Raw genomic sequence first — 19,848 nt, 5'->3', positions numbered from 1 at the left:
TTAATCTTGAAGTTTATTTATAATCCCCTTCAAGACAAACTCCACGAGTTTAACAAACCACTATGATTTTTTTTTGTTTTTTTTTGTTTTGTTTTTGACAGCAAATCATTGTGAAATTTCCAATAACTTTTTTGGGACCTGAAATGGGCTCTATATAAAGCACAACGGGCCTTCCGAGTCCAAAAAAATACAATTATACAACCAGAATCACGCCGCTAGGTAGAGGTGTAACCGAGCCGAGTTTTTTAGTGTTCGAGCTCGGATCGTTTGTTACCATGCCGAACCTTTAACGAGTTGAACGGTCAGAGCCTGGTTTATTTACTAAACTAGTGTAATGCACGTGCTTTGCACGTTTTCGCGTGCTCATTTGTTAATTTGTTGTTTAGAAGTTTTGTTTGGTTGTTGTAGTGTATTAAGATGTGAACTTAGAGGATAGTATTTGTATGCTGTGTCAAAATTGTATTGCAAAGCATAAATGCGAAGTGCTTACCCGGGGACCCTGCCGAGCGGCACCCCTGCCGAGCGGGTGCCGAGCGGCCAATCCGGCCGTTCATCTCGGAATCAACGGCCCGAATCGAAACATCTTTTTCCTTTTCTTTTTCTTTTTTTTTAAATCCGTTCGGTACCTTTACATCCGGGCCATCCAAAACACTTTTGGACGGCCGAGATGCGCTCGGCACCGCTGCCAAGCACCTCTGCTTGGCAGCATCTCCCAATCCTTATAGCTGTGAACTTAGAACATAATATTGGCAGTTTTGTATGTGTCCTAAATTTGCAGTAGTTTGTTGGCATGCTGTGATGATTCCATAGGTGATATTGGTTCGGAAGTGCATATTGAAGTTGTCAACTACCTTTTTTTTAACCTGTGGAAGCAGGAGTAGTTTTGGAAGCACAAGTGGAAAAGTGCACAGGAGTAGTTTTGGTTGCATGCCAGGGGAAAATATTTCATACCTTTCTTAATACAACTACTCCAACTCCAACGAAGACACGGCCAATACTGCCAAGGGTTAATATGCTCTAACCCATTTTACTCCAATACAACCATTCCAATATAGCCCAAATCAGTAACTGCAACATACAAAAAATCTCGAAGCTCCAAAAGAACGAATTCTATCAGTATGGCAAGGCATCTGCTGGGAAACAATCTCCTTTGGTCGCAAATCAAGCGTACCATGTGCACCTGAAATAGAAATAGTGCCCAAAACGTCATCCTCCAGATTACATCTAAAGGTTCTCACAAAGTCCTGCATAATACTTTATACATTAATAGAAACATAGCAAAATAACAATGACAATACCATAATACACTAAACCACATAATCCAAACCTCATTTATCTACTTAACACTGCTATAAACATGGCTAAAACCTACCAAATAGCTTCTTTCCACCCAAAATGTAGTTAAAATAACTATTCTCAACCCCAATATTTAATATACTTCCTCTCCCATAAAAGAACAACAAGCTATTGATCTTTGAAACACCGAACAACCAACTCACTTTAGTCTGAAAAGCATTTCTTCGATCACTTTGTTTCATTCAATTTTTTCCTCCAGGTGGGAAAGGAGAGTGGCCTAGACATATTGATAGAAGCATCAAAACCATAAAAATCCCCATTACAAAATGCAGCTCATTTTCTGACAAACTGAAACTCATCCATGGACTGCTTTTGAATTTGGTTCGACAAATTTCTCTGGTTGGGCTTATTAATTCAATCAAGTTCATACAATTTGGCACTCTGTTATTTCATTTCTCAATTCCATCCAAAGCCATGCCAGGATTTGCAAAAACAAAGAGATTCATAGGCAGTGTCCAAGTGCCAGTATTTCCAGAAACAAACAGATTCATAAGCACTGTCAAAGAATATATGAGGAAATCAACCAATATTTGTGCATACTTTAACGGAAATGTATGCTCGTAAGCAGAAATCTACCAAGATACTCCACACAGCAAGCTATATTAGAATACTTTTTATACCACCAAAGACAGGAGACCATGGCTTTATTACTTACTGTAAAGTACAAACAAAGTTATGGTTAATATACAGCAATCCCCAAACAAAACACACATAGAGAAGTTATGGATGACCGAGTATTGTTTGAGAAAATACATTTCCAGAGTACTGTATGTTTTCGTTTCTCTCTCTCTCTCTCTCTCTCTCTATATATATATATAGAGAGAGAGAGAGAGAGAGAGAGAGAGAGAGAGAGAGAGAGAGAACACAGTCGCACAAAAGATTCAGCCTGCACATGTGATTGGAAACTTACAAGGTTCAATCTTCAATCCCAGGGGGAAAAAGCCCCTCCTTGCATAGCTTTTGCCGACTTGCCTCATCCAGTAATTTTGAAATCCTTTCTGTATTTTCTTGAATTCCTTTAATTCTTCCTAAAGAGGCACTTAAGTTTCAGAATTCAAAATGTAAAGGCTGCACTCAAACGATACTAATGAGAAAAAATCCATCACTTCCGGAAAATGTACAGGCAAATGCAAGAGAATGGAGAACTTCAAATGGTAATAAACCACAATATTCAAAAGGAAAAATGACCTTGCAACTGAAGGTTTAATTATGCTAGATCATAACTGTTGTCTATAAAAAAAAGTAAAGGTCAGCTAGATATCTAGACATTTGGATAAATGCGGCAATCATCAAAAGGTAGATGAACCAAAGCAAGTCAAAACGACAAATACTTTTCTTGGTTTTCCAAATATCAAACAGAATCCCAACTACGTAATGGTCAAAAATGGATTTTTCAGCTTCCAGTAACTGGGAAATATACTTATACCAATACAAAAGCACATCCAACTTAACTAACATAAGGTAAACACAACAGGACACAACTTCATTACTATTTACAAAGTCAGTGTTCTTGGCACACTTTACAATCGCAGATGTCAATACAAAAATGGCTTTTTCAAAAAGATGTGAGCCATTGTCATTGTAAGAAACTCTACAAAATGAAGATAAACCAAAGCACAAGCTCATCTTTCCTACATAATTATTCCTAGAATTCCACTGAACTGGCCTGCTGAAATCTAAATACAAGTCACTGGACACATCAGGGGGGGTGGTCGAAATTAACATTAGTACCACCAATAGATACGCTCGCAATCATTCACACTGAAAACCATGGTATGCAATTGGAGGTTGATATCGGGACTCAGCACCAACATGTCAAAGCTCTCAAGTTTGTGTTCGCCAACAAATAATTTCCAACCATAGACAACAAAGTGCCTAGCCACATACCGCACAAACCAACTTCTTCCTCTCGACACCAATCTAAAATATTCATAGCCATGAGTTTGGCAAAATAGCTGGAATCGCGGAGGCAGTTCCTAGAAGTAAAAGCAAAAGATTCTTTTAATGGAGGCATACATCCAAAAATATATTTTTTTATAGAGTTTCAGAGTTGATCACATAATTAAGCCTAACCAGCATCTCTAGATCAGAAGGCGACAGTAGTAGATTGCACCGCAATGCATGCCTAGAAGCCCTAAAACTGCTTGGTGGACAAGCAGTTAAAGCCGTAGCTGTAGGTAGGCACACAAAGTATTAGCAACTATTTTGAATTACTCACAATAACAAATGTAATAGTAACTGCATACTTACAAGCATTAGCATTAGACATGGCCAACTCTGCATCCCATCCTATCGGAGCGTTTGTTTAATGAATTGGTAGAGTAGTAGACCAATCATAGCTAATCTCACACCCTTCTTCATCAAACACAAATAGGTCGAATTGCAGGTGTCCAACTAACCCAGACATAAGGATATAATTCCTTCCAAGATTGTGGGTAAGAGCAACATGATCCCAACCTACAGTCAATTCATCATTCTTCAGTTTCACATGGAAGTACCGAGCACCACTATGGATTATCAGTACAGCATCTGGTGCTGCAAAGATATACGGAACAAACTCTTCCGGTATAGTCTACATTTAAAGAAACAATTCGGACCAACCTTAAACGTGCATGCAAAAATCATTAATAACTAACTCTTACACGACATTTGAAATCTTGTACTGAAATGGTATTTAAAATCTTACCACTGTCATATTCTCTCTGATTTGGACAACTTCCACAAACCAACAGCAGTGATGATCTACAAAAGAATGAGTTTGAACAAATTTTAGTTGTTTATTATCAATACTTACAGACAGAACTGTAATATGGAAAATGTTTTCAATCTAAGTTTTTAATTAGCAATACCGCGAGGGGGGGCGGGGGGGGGGGGGGGGGGGGGGGGGGGGTAGGAAGAATAGGTAAAGCATTGGACGAACGGTAAAAAGGCTGAATGAACCTTGGCCTTGCATTGACAATCGAACTCAACCAATCTTCAAAGTCCTTAGCTTTTTCCCACTCAAACTGTTCACCAAGCTCAAACAAAACTGAATATTTCTTTATGAAAGGCACATCAGCGATGTATCGTAACTTATGTGTGCTTCGTGACGCTGACTCTCCAACCCGTACAACTGTATCATTTGAACTCCTTAGGTAGTACACTGCTCCAAATTCATTTCCAAACCTAATGCGTCGCACCCGTAAAACTTCGACAAAGTGCGGGCAAGTAGATGCCAAAGCATCTTGGAAGCTTAAAACCATACTAAGCCCACGAAACCTTCATGGGCAATTCCAAGAATTACATCAAATCAAAGATGGCTAATATATTGATAGTATGATAGCAAATCAGAATCGAAACTGGAAATTATTAACCAATAAACTTAGGGTAGAACTGCGTCTGAGCTTTTTTTTTAGTTGAACACATAACTGGGAGTTATAGCATTCCTATTCCATTGGCTTTCATACATAAAATCTGTAAAAAAAGATGGTCTCGAAAACTATTTTCCCTAAATCATGGAATCGAATCGAAATCGAAACTGGATACAAATCAATACTTTACCTCTTCTCACACCTCCTCTCTGATTGTAGCACGAACGGAATGCGTTGAAGCACTAACTGATCTCCCATCTCCTTTAAAGATGTCGACCGCCGAAGCAACAGTGCCGTCATGATGAGTTAGGGAAACTATTTGGACTCAACAGGTACAGAAATTCAATTACGGAACCGAAGTACAACAAAGCCTGCCTCTCGTTCAAAGACGACGTCAAGTGTAACAAGTACAAGAATTCGGCGCCGATCCAAAAAACGGAGAAAGTACAAGAATTCGGCGAAATCAACAAATACAGTACCAATTTCATGCTTGAAAACCGGACGACCGACGACGTCTCTGTCGCTTCTCTCACGATCGAACGGAAAAAGTACAACAATTCGGCGAAATCAGCAAATATAGTACCAATATCATGCGTGAAAACCGGACGACCGACGACGTCTCTGTCGCTTCTCTCACGATCGAGCGTTAACACGTGCACAACCAAACTCTCACGATCAGGCGTTAACACAAACGGAAAGGAAAACCTCAGAGGGCATTAAGGTAAATTCACACAATGCCTTGGCTTACCCACCTAGGATCTTTTATTACAAGTGTATTGATAAGCCAAACTTTAGAGTATTGAGCTGGGCTCGTTTATTACAGCCTAACATTTCAAGTTCAAGTCCGACTCAATTGCTAAACGAGTCTAGTCCAACCGAGCCTTAAGGTTCGTGAGCAGCTCGGTTCCTTTCCAGTCCTTCGAGAACCCCGGGCACAAAGACGGCTAATAAGACAATCCACTCAACCATTCTTATGGGCTATGTCGCTAGCCCACCAGGCCCAATCCACTTCTCCCCAATTCCCCGTGTTTCCTCCAATTCCAGCTCGCGGCAGAGGTTGCCCTACTGAGAAAAAATGGCGAAGGAAGGAGGAGAAGAAGCAGCAGCAGCAGCAGATGACAGTGGAAAGGAAGGGAAAAACCTGCTGGGGAAACCCAAGTTCAAGAAGATGGAGAATGGACGGTTCAGGTGCGTGGAGACGGGGCACGAGGTCCCCGCCCACGCCAAGGACTCGTACGCTCAGAGCAAGCACTGCCGCCTCGGCCTCATCGACGCCGCCTTGGCCCGTAGCAAACCTCCTCTCAACATGTTTCACCAAGACCCTCAATCCCGGTCAGTCCCTTCAAATTATGCACGTATATGTATTTATTAGTGAGAAATTGGCCAAACATATATACATGTGTGTGTGTATCTATGCACTTTCACGCCTTTATGTATCTATGTACTAGTCTACACTTCTACTGTCATGCTCAAGGTGCACGGTGTATTATTCCCGTTAATTTGGGTTTTCAGGGTTTCTTAAGTTCAGTGTGCACTGCAAACTAGGGTGGGCATCGTGTAGTGTTGTGCCATGTTTGAGTCATGTTTTTTCAGGTTACTTGTCATTTCGGATTAGTGTCAAAACATATCAACTTAAATGTGTTATATATCTTGATACTCGACCTGCTTAAATTTTTTCGTGTTTTTTTTTAATTGCATCGTGTTTGGGTTGACACTATTAACTTCTTTAGATGAAAATCTTTGAAAGGTGCACGTACATATATACACGTAGCAATGGGATATACAAATAAAGTGTTTAACTCATCTTTGCCGTGCAACAAACATAGGCACATAGCAATGGGAAATTATCCATATGTATCGTGCCATGTTGTGTTGTATCATTTCAAGTTGATGGGTCAACACAAAAATTAAATAGTTATCCGTTTCCTTCTCGAGTTACTCAAGTCCAATCCGTATCCGTCCCGTTTAGTCGTGCGTGTCATATTCGTGTGTCATATTCATGTTCCTGTCAACAAGTAGTCAATCCAAATCCTCTAACTTCGTGCTGGTTCGAGTCGTTTTAACGGACCATGTCTGAAATTCCCAGTTTCTGAAAACAAACCGTTTGTTATAGAAAAATTGAATTTTCCCTGTAAAATTTTGAAGAAGCCTACTATTTGGGGAGTTCATGCTTGCTTTAAATCATTTAAGACACATGCTAGGTTGATATTTGGAGGTTCTGGGTTGTTTTTGGCCCCAGAAACTCTGATCCAGCATGACATTTTTCAATATTGGGAGGAAATTTATTCTTCAGCGGGGAAACCTCGAAGAGTAAGAAAATCTAGAATGGTATTTAGGTTAAACGGAAGCTTATCTATTGTGGGGTGGAGGACGGTTCTTTAGTTTCTATAAAGGCATTCTAATCTCGTTGTTTGTTCCTGATTTGATCTTTTCGTTTTCGATTAGCTACTGATTTAACCCTTTCTTTGTGGCCTTGTAGCTCAAAGTTGATTTGTAAGCTAACAGGACTCACTGTCAATAAGTCTGAGGAGCATATATGGAAACATATGAACGGAAAGCGTTTCCTCAACATGTTAGGTTAGTGTCCTTTTTTAATTTTTCTCTCTTTGTACTCTTTTTTTTTTTCTTCACATTTTCACCCATTCCAACCTTGGAATGTATGACCTGTGAAAATCTGCAATTTTGTGCATTTGAACCGTGCCCTTTGGCCCCTTTCAAGATTCAAAAAGAGGATAAATTGGGTGCCCCTTATATAGTAATTGGAGTAGCTTTTTTATGTAAACATGTAAGCAGAGAAAATGGAAGCTGAAGAGCAAACACCAAATGAAATCGTTGCAGAGCAGGTTGAGCAGCCACCAGATGAAAAATCAAACAAGAAAGCAGATTTTTTGAAGAAAAAGAACAAGAAAAAGAAAAAGGAAACTAAGCAGGAGGTGGATGTCAATAAAGTTATCTCTGAAGTAAGGAATCCTTCTGACAAGGACAGTGATTCTGAAGAAGCTGACTTCTGGATGCCTGAAGCCGGGGATCGGTGGGACTTTGATGATGGAGGAGATCGATGGGGTTCTGATTCTGAGTCAGAGCCAGAAACTGAAGATGCTAATGGAGCAGAAACTGAAGATGCTAATGGAGCAGGTGAGTTTCCATGTTCAGGACTTCCTATTTTAGTTTTTTCACGATCTCATTTATTTGGTTTATGATCAATTACATGTTTATAGTGTTGAGATATAATTGACTTGAGAAGTTTATTATTGCTGTGAGATATGAATTTTCGCTCCATGTCCTTGTCTTGTACCAAGATATCGGTATGAAAACAAGCAATGTATTGCTTATATGCTTGTTATCATATTATGAACATAAAACCTTCCGAGGATGGCAAGATCATCTATTGGTCACAGAAGTGGTATAGCTCACCTTAATGGAGCGAATTGCCTCTGAAATATTTATGGAGACCACAATAACTTGGCAATTTTCCTCTGTTGCATCATTCATGATCCATTTTATCTGCAAAAAGTAATATCTGCCTAAAATGACTTGGAACTCTCTTCTCTCATCGTGAAATAGTTTAACAAGCTAGTTTATCCGGAACTTTTCAAAATTAGTGCTTGAGTGGCTAAGAAGTTTATCTCTTGATAAGACCACCAATATTATTCCACATGCATCAGTTTGAGGCTATGCGCTGTATTTTATTAGCTTTGGCAGCTTGATCATTGTTGAAGAGCTTTAGTGCCTAGAATTGGTCCAGTTAGAAAGACGGACATGAAAGTTGTCAACATTTTTTTTATTATCATGTTTTCCTATAGCGCCAGTTCAGGATGCTGTCAAGGGAAAGAGTATTGCCATAATGTAGTTCTAAGCTGCCTCAAAGCATCTCTAATGGTTTGCCACTTTTGGCTTTAGATTTGGCTTTGGCATATCCCATTGAGTGGCAAATGCCTAGCTAAAATATGGCTTGGCACATCACTTACAATGGTGGCGATCAAGAGTTGTGAGCAATATTGATCTGACGGCTATAGTGGTAGTTGTGCCCAAAAAAAAATTTGATCGGCATAGTTGTGCCAAAATTGGCTTGACGCCACTGGTATAACATTGCCAGAGATTGCAAAACTGTCATTGTAGTTGGCCCAAAAACTGACTGGGGCTTTGATAATTTGGTGGAAACCATTGGAGATTCTCATGGAAGCAGTAATTGCATTCTCTGAGTCTAACTGTCTCAATTATTTTATCCTGGAACTGGCATTTAGACTCTTCTTGTTTGATCTTTAATTGAAAGTTTCTTAACGTGGTTCTTTGTAAAAATTGGATCTCTAATTCATCAATGATATTCTCTCACACCAGATGATGCAATAGAAGAGGGCGAACACAGTACAAGGGAGCTCTCTAAACGGTACTTTGATTTCCTTCAATATTTCACGTCGTGTCATATTTGTAATCTCTTTCCCCTTGGTAATCATCCCCTTCTGTTGTTGCAACTGTTTAAATGGTTTGTTTACTTTGCAGGACGAAACGAATGTCCATAGAAATTGGACCTAGTGACTATGCCTCGAGGAAGAAGAAAAAGAAGACCCAACCCACATCATAGAGATTGCAAAATTTGTTGTTTCTTTTTCATTTTGCTGTTTTAAGTGTAATAGATTACATGATATGTATGATTACATGCTTGCAATTGGTGCTTAAAACATTTCGGTTATCGAACAATTCAACAATCAGTTTAAGGATCAGCTACAGATTTTGTTTCTCACTTGGTGGAGCATATATGCTTTGCTTTGACATGGGCAAGAAATGGACACTGATAAGAGCTACAAGGCAGCATTGGGGATTTGGCAACAAGACACTGAGAGTAGCCTTTAAACACAGTCTATCTACTTTTGAGATGCACTTGTTCACTCAATTTTGAATTTTGCTTGGATGCAAAGCCCAGTGAATTTTCATTTCCGGCTTTAATCGAGGTGTCAACTGGTTGTAAGACTTCAAACCAATCACTTTAGGTTCTCCGGCTACTATCGTCGTGCAACGACTTTTTTAGTTAGCTTAATCTATTTTTTCGTAACTTTTTTAGTTGTTAAATGGTGTTTTTCACCAACTATTGCAAATATCAAGTTATCATTTCTCTATTTTTTTCACTGATCTTATAATATTATAATTTGTATTAATTTGAAGTTTAATTTAAGATTTAGGAGAGAGATGATTAGAGATAATATCGGGGGAGAAAGGACAGGAGTGAATTTTAAAATGTTAGGAGAGAGAAAGACTAGTAATGAATTTTTTGAAAATATTGGACCAAAAGCTAACCTCCTAAAATAACTAAGATTAATTCCTAAGGCTGTGTTTGGATAAGGATTTGTGGATGAGAAGAAATGTAGGGAATTTCCTTGAAATTGCATGCGTGTTTTCCCCGAACAATTGTGCGTCCTGATCAAAACAGCCCTTCATGAGCCAGAAATGAACTTTTTTCACTTTTTTGGTTTTGTACTTATTTGAATTTTTTTTAGCGTTTGTTTGTTTTGCGTCAAATTTTTTTGACTTTTTGATTCATCGGAAAAGTAAATTTTTTTTTACTTTTACTCAAATATTTTGAACAAAGTCTACTTTTAGGTAAACTTTTTTTCACTTTTTTTTTTTTTACCTTTTTTACTTAAAAGTAGTTATTGTTCAAATATTTGGGTAAAAGTAAATTTTTTTTACTTTTCTGATTCGTCTCAAAAAGTCAAAAAAATTGGAGCAAAACGAACAAACATGAATTTTTTGGGAAAATGACGGTTCAGGACGTGTTTTGATAATTAATACCCACCAAGGACAAACTAAGAACATTTGTTAATACAGAAAATGTCCTTGACGGGTATTAATTATCAAAATACGTCCTTGGCCGTTATTTTTCCAAAATTGAAATAAGGACAAAACTGCAACTTTTAGAAAAAGTTTAGCAGAACAAAAGGCGACAAATTAAACTCAAACCCATTAATTAACCCAAATCCATCCACTAAAATACAAACCCAACCCCGTTCATTTATTAATTGGGTTTAAATAGGTTCAATCCATCTAGCCTATTTTTTAATTGGATTTAAGTGGGTCTTACTCACGCAATTTAAATGACCCAATAAACCATTAAGGGGGTGTTTGGGAGGCATGGTTTTACATTTTTCAATTTCCATTTTTGGATTTTGGGTGTTTGGGAGGAAGAGGGAAAATGGATTTTGGATAAAATGGATTTTGCAATTTTTTGTTTCTACAACAAAACAGAAAATCTGGAAATAGGAGCTTTTTGGATTTCCATTTTCACATTTTTGAATTCAGCCATGCCAAAAAGACAAGGCTACCCTCTCTCTTTTTGGATAATTCCCATTTTTGCCATGGTTTTGGAAAAGTAACAACAAACAATAATTGAAATAATAAAAATATAATTAAAAATAAAAACGGGGGACACCAGTTCATGAATCATGACCGGGGGTAAAATTTTGGAATTAAATTTTAAATAAATTGAGCCCAAACATTATTTATATACATTATACACCATTATTAATAACCGGGGGCAATATAGTAAAAAATCAATTCATAATTCATTTTCATTCCATATCTTCCAAACACTACTCCTACTGCAAAATGCATTCTGCACATATCATCCAAACACTCTACTAAATACAAAATACATTCTGATCATAATTCCAAAAGCCAAAAAGACAAAAAGTGAAAAATGAAAAGCCAAAAAGTTGACTCCCAAACACCCCCTAACTTTAGCCCAAAAAGAAAGACCCTTATCCTCTGTTTGGATTACTTCATCAAGACCCTATAAATGGTATAAGTTCAGCACCGCTCAAGCATCTTTGTTTTTTGTTGGGTCTTAAAGATACCGGGCGACGCTATCAGTCGACCTTATCAGTCGATCTCTCTCGCCGAGTGAATTGGTGTCGTTCGTCTCTTCAGGTCTCCCTCTCTCTCTCTCTCTCATCTGTGTTGCGTGGCTTTGTTTGATTATTGTTTATTAAATAATTCAACGTTGATCAATCGTGGCTTTGTTTAATTATTGTTGATTAAATAATTCAAGGTTCTGATCATATAAAAATCAGTCGTTCATAAATTAATAATAATCTCCTCCGTAGTTTGCTCGCATCCATAATTCTTGTTAATTCTTGATCACGTGCATGATCACCTAAAAGCAATTTCATTGCTTGAACCCAATTAACATGCCAACAAGGGCAGTTAACTGTTTTTTTCATCATAAAGTTTTTTTTAAGTGGTCTTAGACTCTTAATCAACTGAAAGGACAACACTTTAGTATCAAATTAATGGGACTTAACCAAGCAAATTAATTAGTGATAATTTTTTTATGCCAACCGGCAGGAGAATTACATTCCAAGAGTTACAATAACGGAATCGGGTGCCTGTAGCGAGCTGCTATATATCGCTGGAGCTTCCAACGCCCCAAAACCCCATCTTTTTGGGCCAAATTAGGCACAACGCTCAGCCCTAGCTCCTCCCCTCCTACGTTACCAATCGTTGTGTCAGGTTCACTTTTGGTCCCACACAATTGATCCGAGCCGGTTAATAATTTTATAATAATAATTCGAGTGATCTTGTAAAAAATGAGCTATACATTTGTTATGTTGGTATCTTTATTTTTTGTCGGTAAAGTTTTTTGCACATGCAGAAAAAGGCAAAAGAAGGTTCTCTGCCGCCCGTAGGGATAATATGGTAATTTTAGTGTACATGGGTATTTTAGTCATTTAGGTACAAGGGTAATATGGTCATTTCAGTGTACATGGGTAGTTTAATCATTTCAAATTTTAATGTATAATTAATTGGGTTAATGGGCGGGTCGGGTTTAATTTTAAATAAATGGATCGGGTTGGGTATGTGTTTACACCCATTTTTGGCCAAAAATCAGGAAATGGATTTATGGGTTAAAAGGTAGCCTCGAGGGTCGAGGCCCTAGCCTTGAAAGACCTTACGACCAGTTGCCCACGAATTAGGGCCGGTTCTTAAGAAATGATGGGCCTTCCATATAGGCCTAAATCAGTCAAAGGCCTAAGGCTTGAATCAGTCCACCAGGCCTGAGTATTTCATCCAGGCCTAACCCAAATTCCTAGAAGTAACAAAGGCCTAAGAAATGGGCCCAAATCAAAGCCTTCGTTTTCTCACCAGGCTTGGGCTCAGAAGGCTTACATTGGGCAAAGGCCCATGATTTACCAATAAGTTCAGGCCCAATTGATGAAAGGCCCACTGCTTTAAGAGCATCGTTAAAGCCTTTAATGAGCAATGAGGGGGCCTTAAGCTGCTCACAAGTAGCTCAAAGGCCTTAAACTGCTCACAAGTAGCTCAAAGGCCTTAAACTGCTCATAAGCAGCTCACAAGGAGCTCAAAGGCCTTAACCTGCTCACAAGCAGCTCACAAGTAGCTCAAAGGCCTTAAGCTGCTCACAAGCAGCTCACAAGGAGCTCGAAGGCCTTAAGCTGCTCACAAGCAGCTCAAAGGCCTTAAGCTGCTCACAAGCAGCTCAAAGGCCTAGCATATTCCTGATAGGCAGGTCTGGGTAAGCTGCTCACAAGCAGCTCAAGGTCTGAACTGGTGGGACTCCATTCTTCAGCATGAAGTAAGGCCAGAGACAGGTGGCGCACATGCAGCCCTTGGAGCTGTTGGTGAATGATTCATGTAGACCTAAGCAAGCTGCTAGCAGCTCATCCAGGTCTAGTTAATCCTTTGTTTCTGGATCCTTCTTCCGTGAAAGATGAACCTTAGAGGATTTAGAGGGCCCACAAGGGATGCAAGGACCAATAAAATGGTGGGAAAGCCTGAAGAAGCCTTGGTCTTTAGCATTGGTGGGCCCAAAAGACGTCCAATCAATGAACAGCTCAAAGGCCTGGATGCTGAAGTCCCTTTTACTCTTTTACAAAGTTTTATGCAGAAAAGAAGGGCTTTTCAGGCCTTTACCATTTCCTTGGAGTAAAGGGCACGTTTTTATCAAAGAATAGCCTCTCATTGGAGCATTTTGAAGCAGCTCAAAAGGGACACTTGGCAGCCATGCATGAAGGCCTGTGGAAGCAGCTTGAACAGCTCAAGACCTGGAACATCTGCCTATAAATACCAGAGTTGAAGGCCTTGGCAAAGGTCCACGACCATCAAGCCCCCGGCTTATGCAAATTTATGTTTTAATTATCTTTTATCTTTCGGTCCACGACCTCAAAAGCCCACAGCTTATGCACCTATATTCCCATTTCTTTCAAGCATTTCATGTATTCACTTCAAAGTAGTCTAAGTTTTACCACATTTCTTGTACCCAAGCTTCATTGAATCGATTAATGGAGTTCGTTTGATCCTTTTTACTGCATTGTCTTTCTTTCCTTCGTTCTAACAACGAGTGGGAAATACTTTAAGTCCTTAGCCCGACAAGGCAACCAACGAACCTCCTCACGGTCTCTACCCTTAGGCCGTGCACTTTCGTCCAGTTAGAAGTCAGATTAAGGCTTCCAGGCCTTGATACGAATTTGGGCAGCAATCCTGCCCTGGCACGCCCGCATCAGGCCTAGAACTGCACTACTCGCTGTTCCTAGGCCAATTGTTACTTTTTCGGAAGAAACAGTATGGGTCATTGACCTCATAACTAATGGGTTCTAAATGGGTCAATGACCCATTAGAGAGCCAATCCACTTACAATTTACCAAATTTGGCCTAAACCTGCTTATTTGACACCCCTACCTATAGGCAGTTAAGTAACATTTTTTTTTTTTTTTTGTGCTTTCTAATATCATTACATCCCGACAATAATGGTGAAATGAAAACTCACATGTATATCGGCCGGTTCCTATTACCCTTTCGGGCCCGTTTCCGATTCGCAGACCGGTTCATGGATGATAAGGCCGATACTTGACCGTTACAGATGATTTAGGAATATGTGTAATTCTTTTCGTCAAAAAATATGTTTTAGGAATTCGCGACCACTACAACTGTTTCCCGGTCCAATTCCTTGGATACACTCAATACCGTTACACAGCATCTACACCAGTTAGGTGTCCCCATACCGTTATTTAAAACCTTGTTGGGCGTGTAATTTGAATACTCTCCCTTGAATTTGACAACTTCGTTGTATCATGTGCATCTATAGGAATATAGGCCATGATATACCTAGAAAAGGTGGCCAATTGGAGTGTTTTAGAAAGTTTTGTTGGGATTCTTTTTTGAGTGATCTTCACACTTGAATTTAAGATCTTTATTGTGTCATGCTAATTCTTTTGAAAAAATATATACTGATATACCTAGAAAAGTTGGGTCTTTCTAAGAACTAGGTGATTGATTTTGGTTGTGTGGTTGAATTGGTGTGTGCTATTGTAAAGAAGAGAAGTTGGTTTGGTGGAACTTGTGGAATCTGTGATATTGTATTGAGTTGGATGGGAGGCCGAAATTCGAGGGACGGGAGTTTGCCGGAGTCTTCTTCAGCGCGAAATGAACAACGGACTCTTGGTGGGAAGTATTCGTGCATTGCTGATAACTACAATTCCTTAGAGGAGGTAAGAACGCATGCGATAGCTATGGATTGTGATACTTTTACGCTGAATCTTCACGTTTTTGGGTTGCATCTGAATGTGTGCATTCGTTATTGGTCACTTCTTTTATACTGCACTTGGGAAACACCCGTTGGTATGTAGTTATCATATTTTTGGGGCGTATCCAATATGGAAAGTTTCAAATTCATCTACTTCACGAAAAGCCTCTAAAGCATCAAATGCGTTTATATTTTGTCTCATAATGGAAAAAAAAATCGGTCTTCTTAAGTGATTATGGAGTCTAACTGAGGTTTTACATTGTTAAGTTTCATCGGCTGTTCTTGTATTTGTTCACAGAAACGGTGATTTATATTTGTTCATTTTCCTACCACAATTCTTCAATGTTGTCCGGCAATAATTGTTCACCATGATAGTGAGTCAGTGACATGAGAATTTCCTGCAAAATGCCATGTTTTTGTTGTACTGGTTAGGTGTTATTGACAGTCGAAAATGAGCTGCTGAGCTGCATATCATGCCATTCCAAACACGGGCTACCCAAATCAATGGCTTGATGCTATTTGTTTCTTTCTATTGCCTGAATACTGTAAATTTCGTACGCTTAAATTTTGAGGGCGCTGTCTGTTCGTCTGCATTACCTAATTTATGAGATATGCTCTTTCATTGCAGGTGACTGAGGCTCTTGTACATGCAGGCCTTGAATCTTCCAATCTCATTGTTGGTATAGACTTCACCAAAAGTAATGAGTGGACAGGTGGAACCTTAAACCTATTCTGAATATTTAGGTATTTTATCTTCTGTGAAATATGCTGATATTGGATTGGTAAATAGGCGCAAGGTCATGCGACGGGAGAAGCTTACATCACATTGGAAATGGTCTAAATCCATACGAACAAGCCATATCTATTCTCGGGAAAACCTTAGCTGCTTTCGATGAGGATAACTTGATTCCTTGCTTTGGGTTTGGCGATGGTACTTTCTTTGAGCTGAAAACTGTACCTTTTGGAATCAGTTTACTTGTGTACTGGCAAATTCATAATTTAGGTTTCCAACTTTTAGCATCGACGCATGATCAAGACGTATTCAGTTTTCATCCAGACGAGAGACCTTCTAATGGATTTGAAGAAGTGTTGCATGAGTACAGGGAAATAGTTCCTCATCTAACTTTAGCAGGTCTGGATTCTACACAACTGATGCTATCCTTTTCCTTCTCGGAATAATTGAATTCTTTCTCGTAGCTTGAGCTTCTCCGTCAATTGTCACAGGGCCAACATCATTTGCCCCAGTTATTGACATGGCCATGACAATTGTTGAGCGGACTGGCGGCCAGTACCATATTTTACTAATAATTGCAGATGGACAGGTAATTTTGCTTGGTTAATCAATCCTTCAAGTTCGAGTAAGATGTTGGAGGGTGGAAATCTTGTTGAACATGTCCAAGCTGATATCAAAGTTATGGATGTTGACCTAATTCTGCCATTGTGTTTTAATGATGACGAGTCATTCATATGGCCAGGATTACTTTTTTCAAGTTCTCAAACGACGTGATATTATCATGGATCTGTTTTAATATCTCTCAAATTGTATTGTACCATGTCGTGTAGCGTAGGATTTTGTTAATCTCGGTAAACTACACTAAGGGTTCTTACTTCTCTTACAATTCCTGTAACCTTCGCGGGGTTGTGATTCAACTTAACTAGAATAACCTCTTATGCCAAAATGGTTTGGCCGGTCTTGTGATGGCTACATGAATCCTAGATTCCTAATATGTTCATGCATTTTTGTGTGACACGTACATAACCCATTTGTTTGGTGTCGTAGGTAACTAGAAGCGGTTCTAGTCGACATGGTCATTTGAGTCCGCAGGAACATAAAACTGTTGAAGCTATTGTAAAAGCAAGGTGATATGGTGTAACTTCCCACTGTACCATTCTTTTTTTCTATTGCTTTTTTCATAATAGGGTCTTGAACTGTTTTATTCTAAATTTCACCGCATATTTATACAGCAAGATGCCCCTGTCCATTATAGTAGTTGGGGTTGGAGATGGACCCTGGGACATGATGAAGGAATTTGACGATAATATTCCCGCCCGAGCCTTTGATAATTTCCAAGTAAGGGAGATATCTTCTGATTTGCCAGAACTTGCATACTCCGTATTATTATTGGCAGTACTTAACATGGGAGAACTATATGAACTTTTGCTCTGCAGTTTGTCAATTTCACAGACATTATGTCAAAAAATGTGGCTCAGTCCCGAAAAGAGACAGAATTCGCTCTTGCAGCTTTGATGGAAATCCCTTCTCAATATAAAGCAACAATAGAGCTCAATATATTGGGGTAATTGATGGTTCGCTCAAAATATTTAGGTTTCATTGCAGCAGATTCGCTGGTGATCTCATCATATTCTCTTTGCTTTGGCACAGTGGCCGGAAGGGGAATGTTTATGAGAGGGTTCCTCTCCCACCCCCTGTGAATGATGCTGCGTCTTTTACCAGCGCAAAATCTTCAAGCTCAACTAGTTTCCAGAAGAGCTCGGCTTAGTTCTATGACCACAGCAGCCCTGTTGGTAAAGCTCCAGCTGCATCAAGTTCCACTTTTGATAACTAAGTGCTTATGACAATTTTGATCCCATCATGACTGTTTAAAATTGCATTTGACCCCTAACGTGTTCCTAATTGGTTGTCGGAGTGTTTCCAATGTGTCCTACTAAAACAATATAAGAAAAAATTCAGACAGCAGAACCTGTCTGAACGTGAATGTATCCCGTACGTGTCGGATATAGATACACGAGACTCTTGACTGGTCAGGCTGTTTTTGCGTCCTCAAGATCCTATCACTAAAGCATGATGCGTGCTCTGCCTTCAAATGGAATTCATGCTGAATATCCTTTTGCAATCATTCAACCCGGGCCTTGAACCAAGTCCAATGGTACCCAGATTAATCAGGATATGGTGCTTTTCTTCAGCGATTCATTACCATACCGTCTATGTGCATTAACTCCGCTATATCCTTGTTCTCGTTGTTCCAGTAAACAAACGGTGCTTATTAATATCTTTTCCCCGTATTTTTGACAGCTTTGTCCCATTTGCACCAGTAATTCGAAGGCCATGGCCTGCGGTTGTGAGCGTAAGCAAGTAAATTGATATCTTCGACTCTTTCGACAAATAGTGACGATGCAAGAGTTCTTCTCTTCTCTTGGACAGACATGTTTCGATTGCGGACAAGTCCTTCAATTTTGCCCAATTTGCTGTACTCCAATCCAAACAAAAATAAAGCTCTACCAAGCATAGCCTTGCCTTTGGGATTTTTGTTGGCTAATTGCCTGAAAATTATATCAAGGTGGTTGGATTTATGAGATCTGTTTGTATGGTGCCTTTCTTGGATATGAATTCTTGGACCTACAAAATGAATAAAATACATGAGTAATGACCTCCAATAATTTCATGTGTGTGTTCTACAGAATCTACACAATACACTCACTGCTGCTTTACTTACAAATTCAGATCTGTCTGTTTTAGCAGTAGATAATTGTGTTATGCTTTAAGTCATTACGCACGTTACGTATTATGATGTGGAATGGATTCCCAGCCATCGGTAGTAGTTGCCAAATTGAACAGGGTCGGCGGTGGAGCTCACACAAATGTGTGTTGAAAAAGTCTCATGGAATACCATGTGGCGGTGCTCTTGGAGCAAGTAGGAGTTATAAATTTTCACTGAACAGACTTAAGTCATAGGCCGTGTGGGCCCAGAAACAGACCTGCACATAATCAAATCCCAACTAATATAAACGATGCTACCCGCGCATATAAATAGGTACATATTTTATACAGATTTTTTGTGGGGCCCACATCGGGTTCCACACAAATAATCCGAGTCGTTTATTAAATGTTAAATATTTTTTCAAGGGCTTCCGCAAAAAATCAGCTCAATTTGATACCTATAGATGCTCGATCTAATTATCCAATTTTTCATTTTGATTTTCAGATAATGAATAGTTAGATGATTAGATCAAGCATCTATTGATATTGGATTGAGGTGATTTTTTTTGTGGGCGCCCTTGAAAATTTAATGAACGACTCGAATTGTTTATGTGGGATCCGAGGTGAACCACACAAAAAATCTGTGTAGAATATGTACCCTATTTATATGTGTGCTAAGATTTTTCGTTCCATAAAATCATCACTTTGTTGGGTGTGGAATATAGGTTTTTAGGTTCTATCATCCACTGGTATTTGTCACTCACTTATTTCTGCACTAATTATTTTGACACAAAATTAGGTCAACATTGATTTGTGGGGCATAAGATTATAGTAAGAAGGTCCGCCACCCCCCCGTTCCAGTTTCTTGTCTTGTCTTGGTCTTTAAGATTTGGGCCCCCCCTCGGACATCCTTTTTTGTCAACGCAATAATGGGCTTTGTTGCTATCCTCTAGCAATGCACCACTGTTTCAAGGAAGTGACAATTCACTGCTCCGCCGCTGACTCTCTTCCAACACACATTTTCTTACGGGCTCCATTATGAAATGTGCGTCTCTCCATGGTGTGGTGGGAAAGGTTCTGGAGCCTCAAGTGGTGGTATTTCTTCCGCAACAATTACTAATTGTTCGTTTAGACGGTTGAGTGCTGATTTAGGGTTCTCCAGCTTAATC

At 39.3% G+C, this 19,848-nt stretch overlaps 3 protein-coding genes across 6 annotated transcripts; 2 read left to right on the top strand and 1 right to left on the bottom strand.

The window, feature by feature from the left end:
- Positions 1-3,066: 3,066 nt before the first annotated feature.
- Positions 3,067-5,045, bottom strand: LOC131298813 (uncharacterized). Of its 2 annotated transcripts, none has more exons than XM_058324279.1 (5): positions 4,897-5,045; positions 4,043-4,098; positions 3,607-3,928; positions 3,430-3,527; positions 3,067-3,332 (listed from the first exon to the last, which is right to left on the bottom strand). In XM_058324279.1, exons 3-5 carry the CDS (start codon positions 3,623-3,625, stop codon positions 3,081-3,083), a joined length of 369 nt encoding a protein of 122 aa, XP_058180262.1. In that variant the 5' UTR covers positions 3,626-3,928; positions 4,043-4,098; positions 4,897-5,045; the 3' UTR covers positions 3,067-3,080. The 2 variants fall into 2 exon arrangements, with proteins under 2 accessions (XP_058180262.1, XP_058180263.1); XM_058324280.1 differs by having other exon boundaries at positions 3,607-3,813.
- A 633-nt stretch (positions 5,046-5,678) lies between these two features.
- On the top strand, positions 5,679-9,427 carry LOC131298812 (uncharacterized). The gene is made up of 5 exons (XM_058324278.1): positions 5,679-6,038; positions 7,186-7,283; positions 7,500-7,841; positions 9,045-9,093; positions 9,207-9,427. Exons 1-5 carry the CDS (start codon positions 5,782-5,784, stop codon positions 9,286-9,288), a joined length of 828 nt encoding a protein of 275 aa, XP_058180261.1. The 5' UTR covers positions 5,679-5,781; the 3' UTR covers positions 9,289-9,427.
- A 2,052-nt stretch (positions 9,428-11,479) lies between these two features.
- LOC131298810 (E3 ubiquitin-protein ligase RGLG2-like) lies at positions 11,480-18,643 on the top strand. Of its 3 annotated transcripts, none has more exons than XR_009190533.1 (11): positions 11,480-11,627; positions 15,032-15,205; positions 15,869-15,953; positions 16,031-16,171; positions 16,259-16,372; positions 16,465-16,562; positions 17,021-17,100; positions 17,206-17,311; positions 17,410-17,537; positions 17,624-17,807; positions 18,275-18,643. XR_009190533.1 is itself a non-coding variant. In XM_058324276.1 (11 exons), exons 2-10 carry the CDS (start codon positions 15,086-15,088, stop codon positions 17,739-17,741), a joined length of 990 nt encoding a protein of 329 aa, XP_058180259.1. In that variant the 5' UTR covers positions 11,480-11,627; positions 15,032-15,085; the 3' UTR covers positions 17,742-17,766; positions 18,275-18,643. The 3 variants fall into 3 exon arrangements, 2 of the variants coding, with proteins under 2 accessions (XP_058180259.1, XP_058180260.1); XM_058324276.1 differs by having other exon boundaries at positions 17,624-17,766; XM_058324277.1 differs by having other exon boundaries at positions 11,538-11,627; positions 15,035-15,205; positions 17,624-17,766.
- The last annotated feature ends 1,205 nt before the right edge of the window (positions 18,644-19,848 follow it).

The sequence above is a fragment of the Rhododendron vialii genome, chromosome 8a (genome assembly GCF_030253575.1).
Source record: "Rhododendron vialii isolate Sample 1 chromosome 8a, ASM3025357v1".
Lineage (NCBI taxonomy): Eukaryota > Viridiplantae > Streptophyta > Magnoliopsida > Ericales > Ericaceae > Rhododendron > Rhododendron vialii.
The sequence above is the reverse complement of the archived record's forward strand: the minus strand, read 5'-3'. Positions and strand labels throughout refer to the sequence as shown.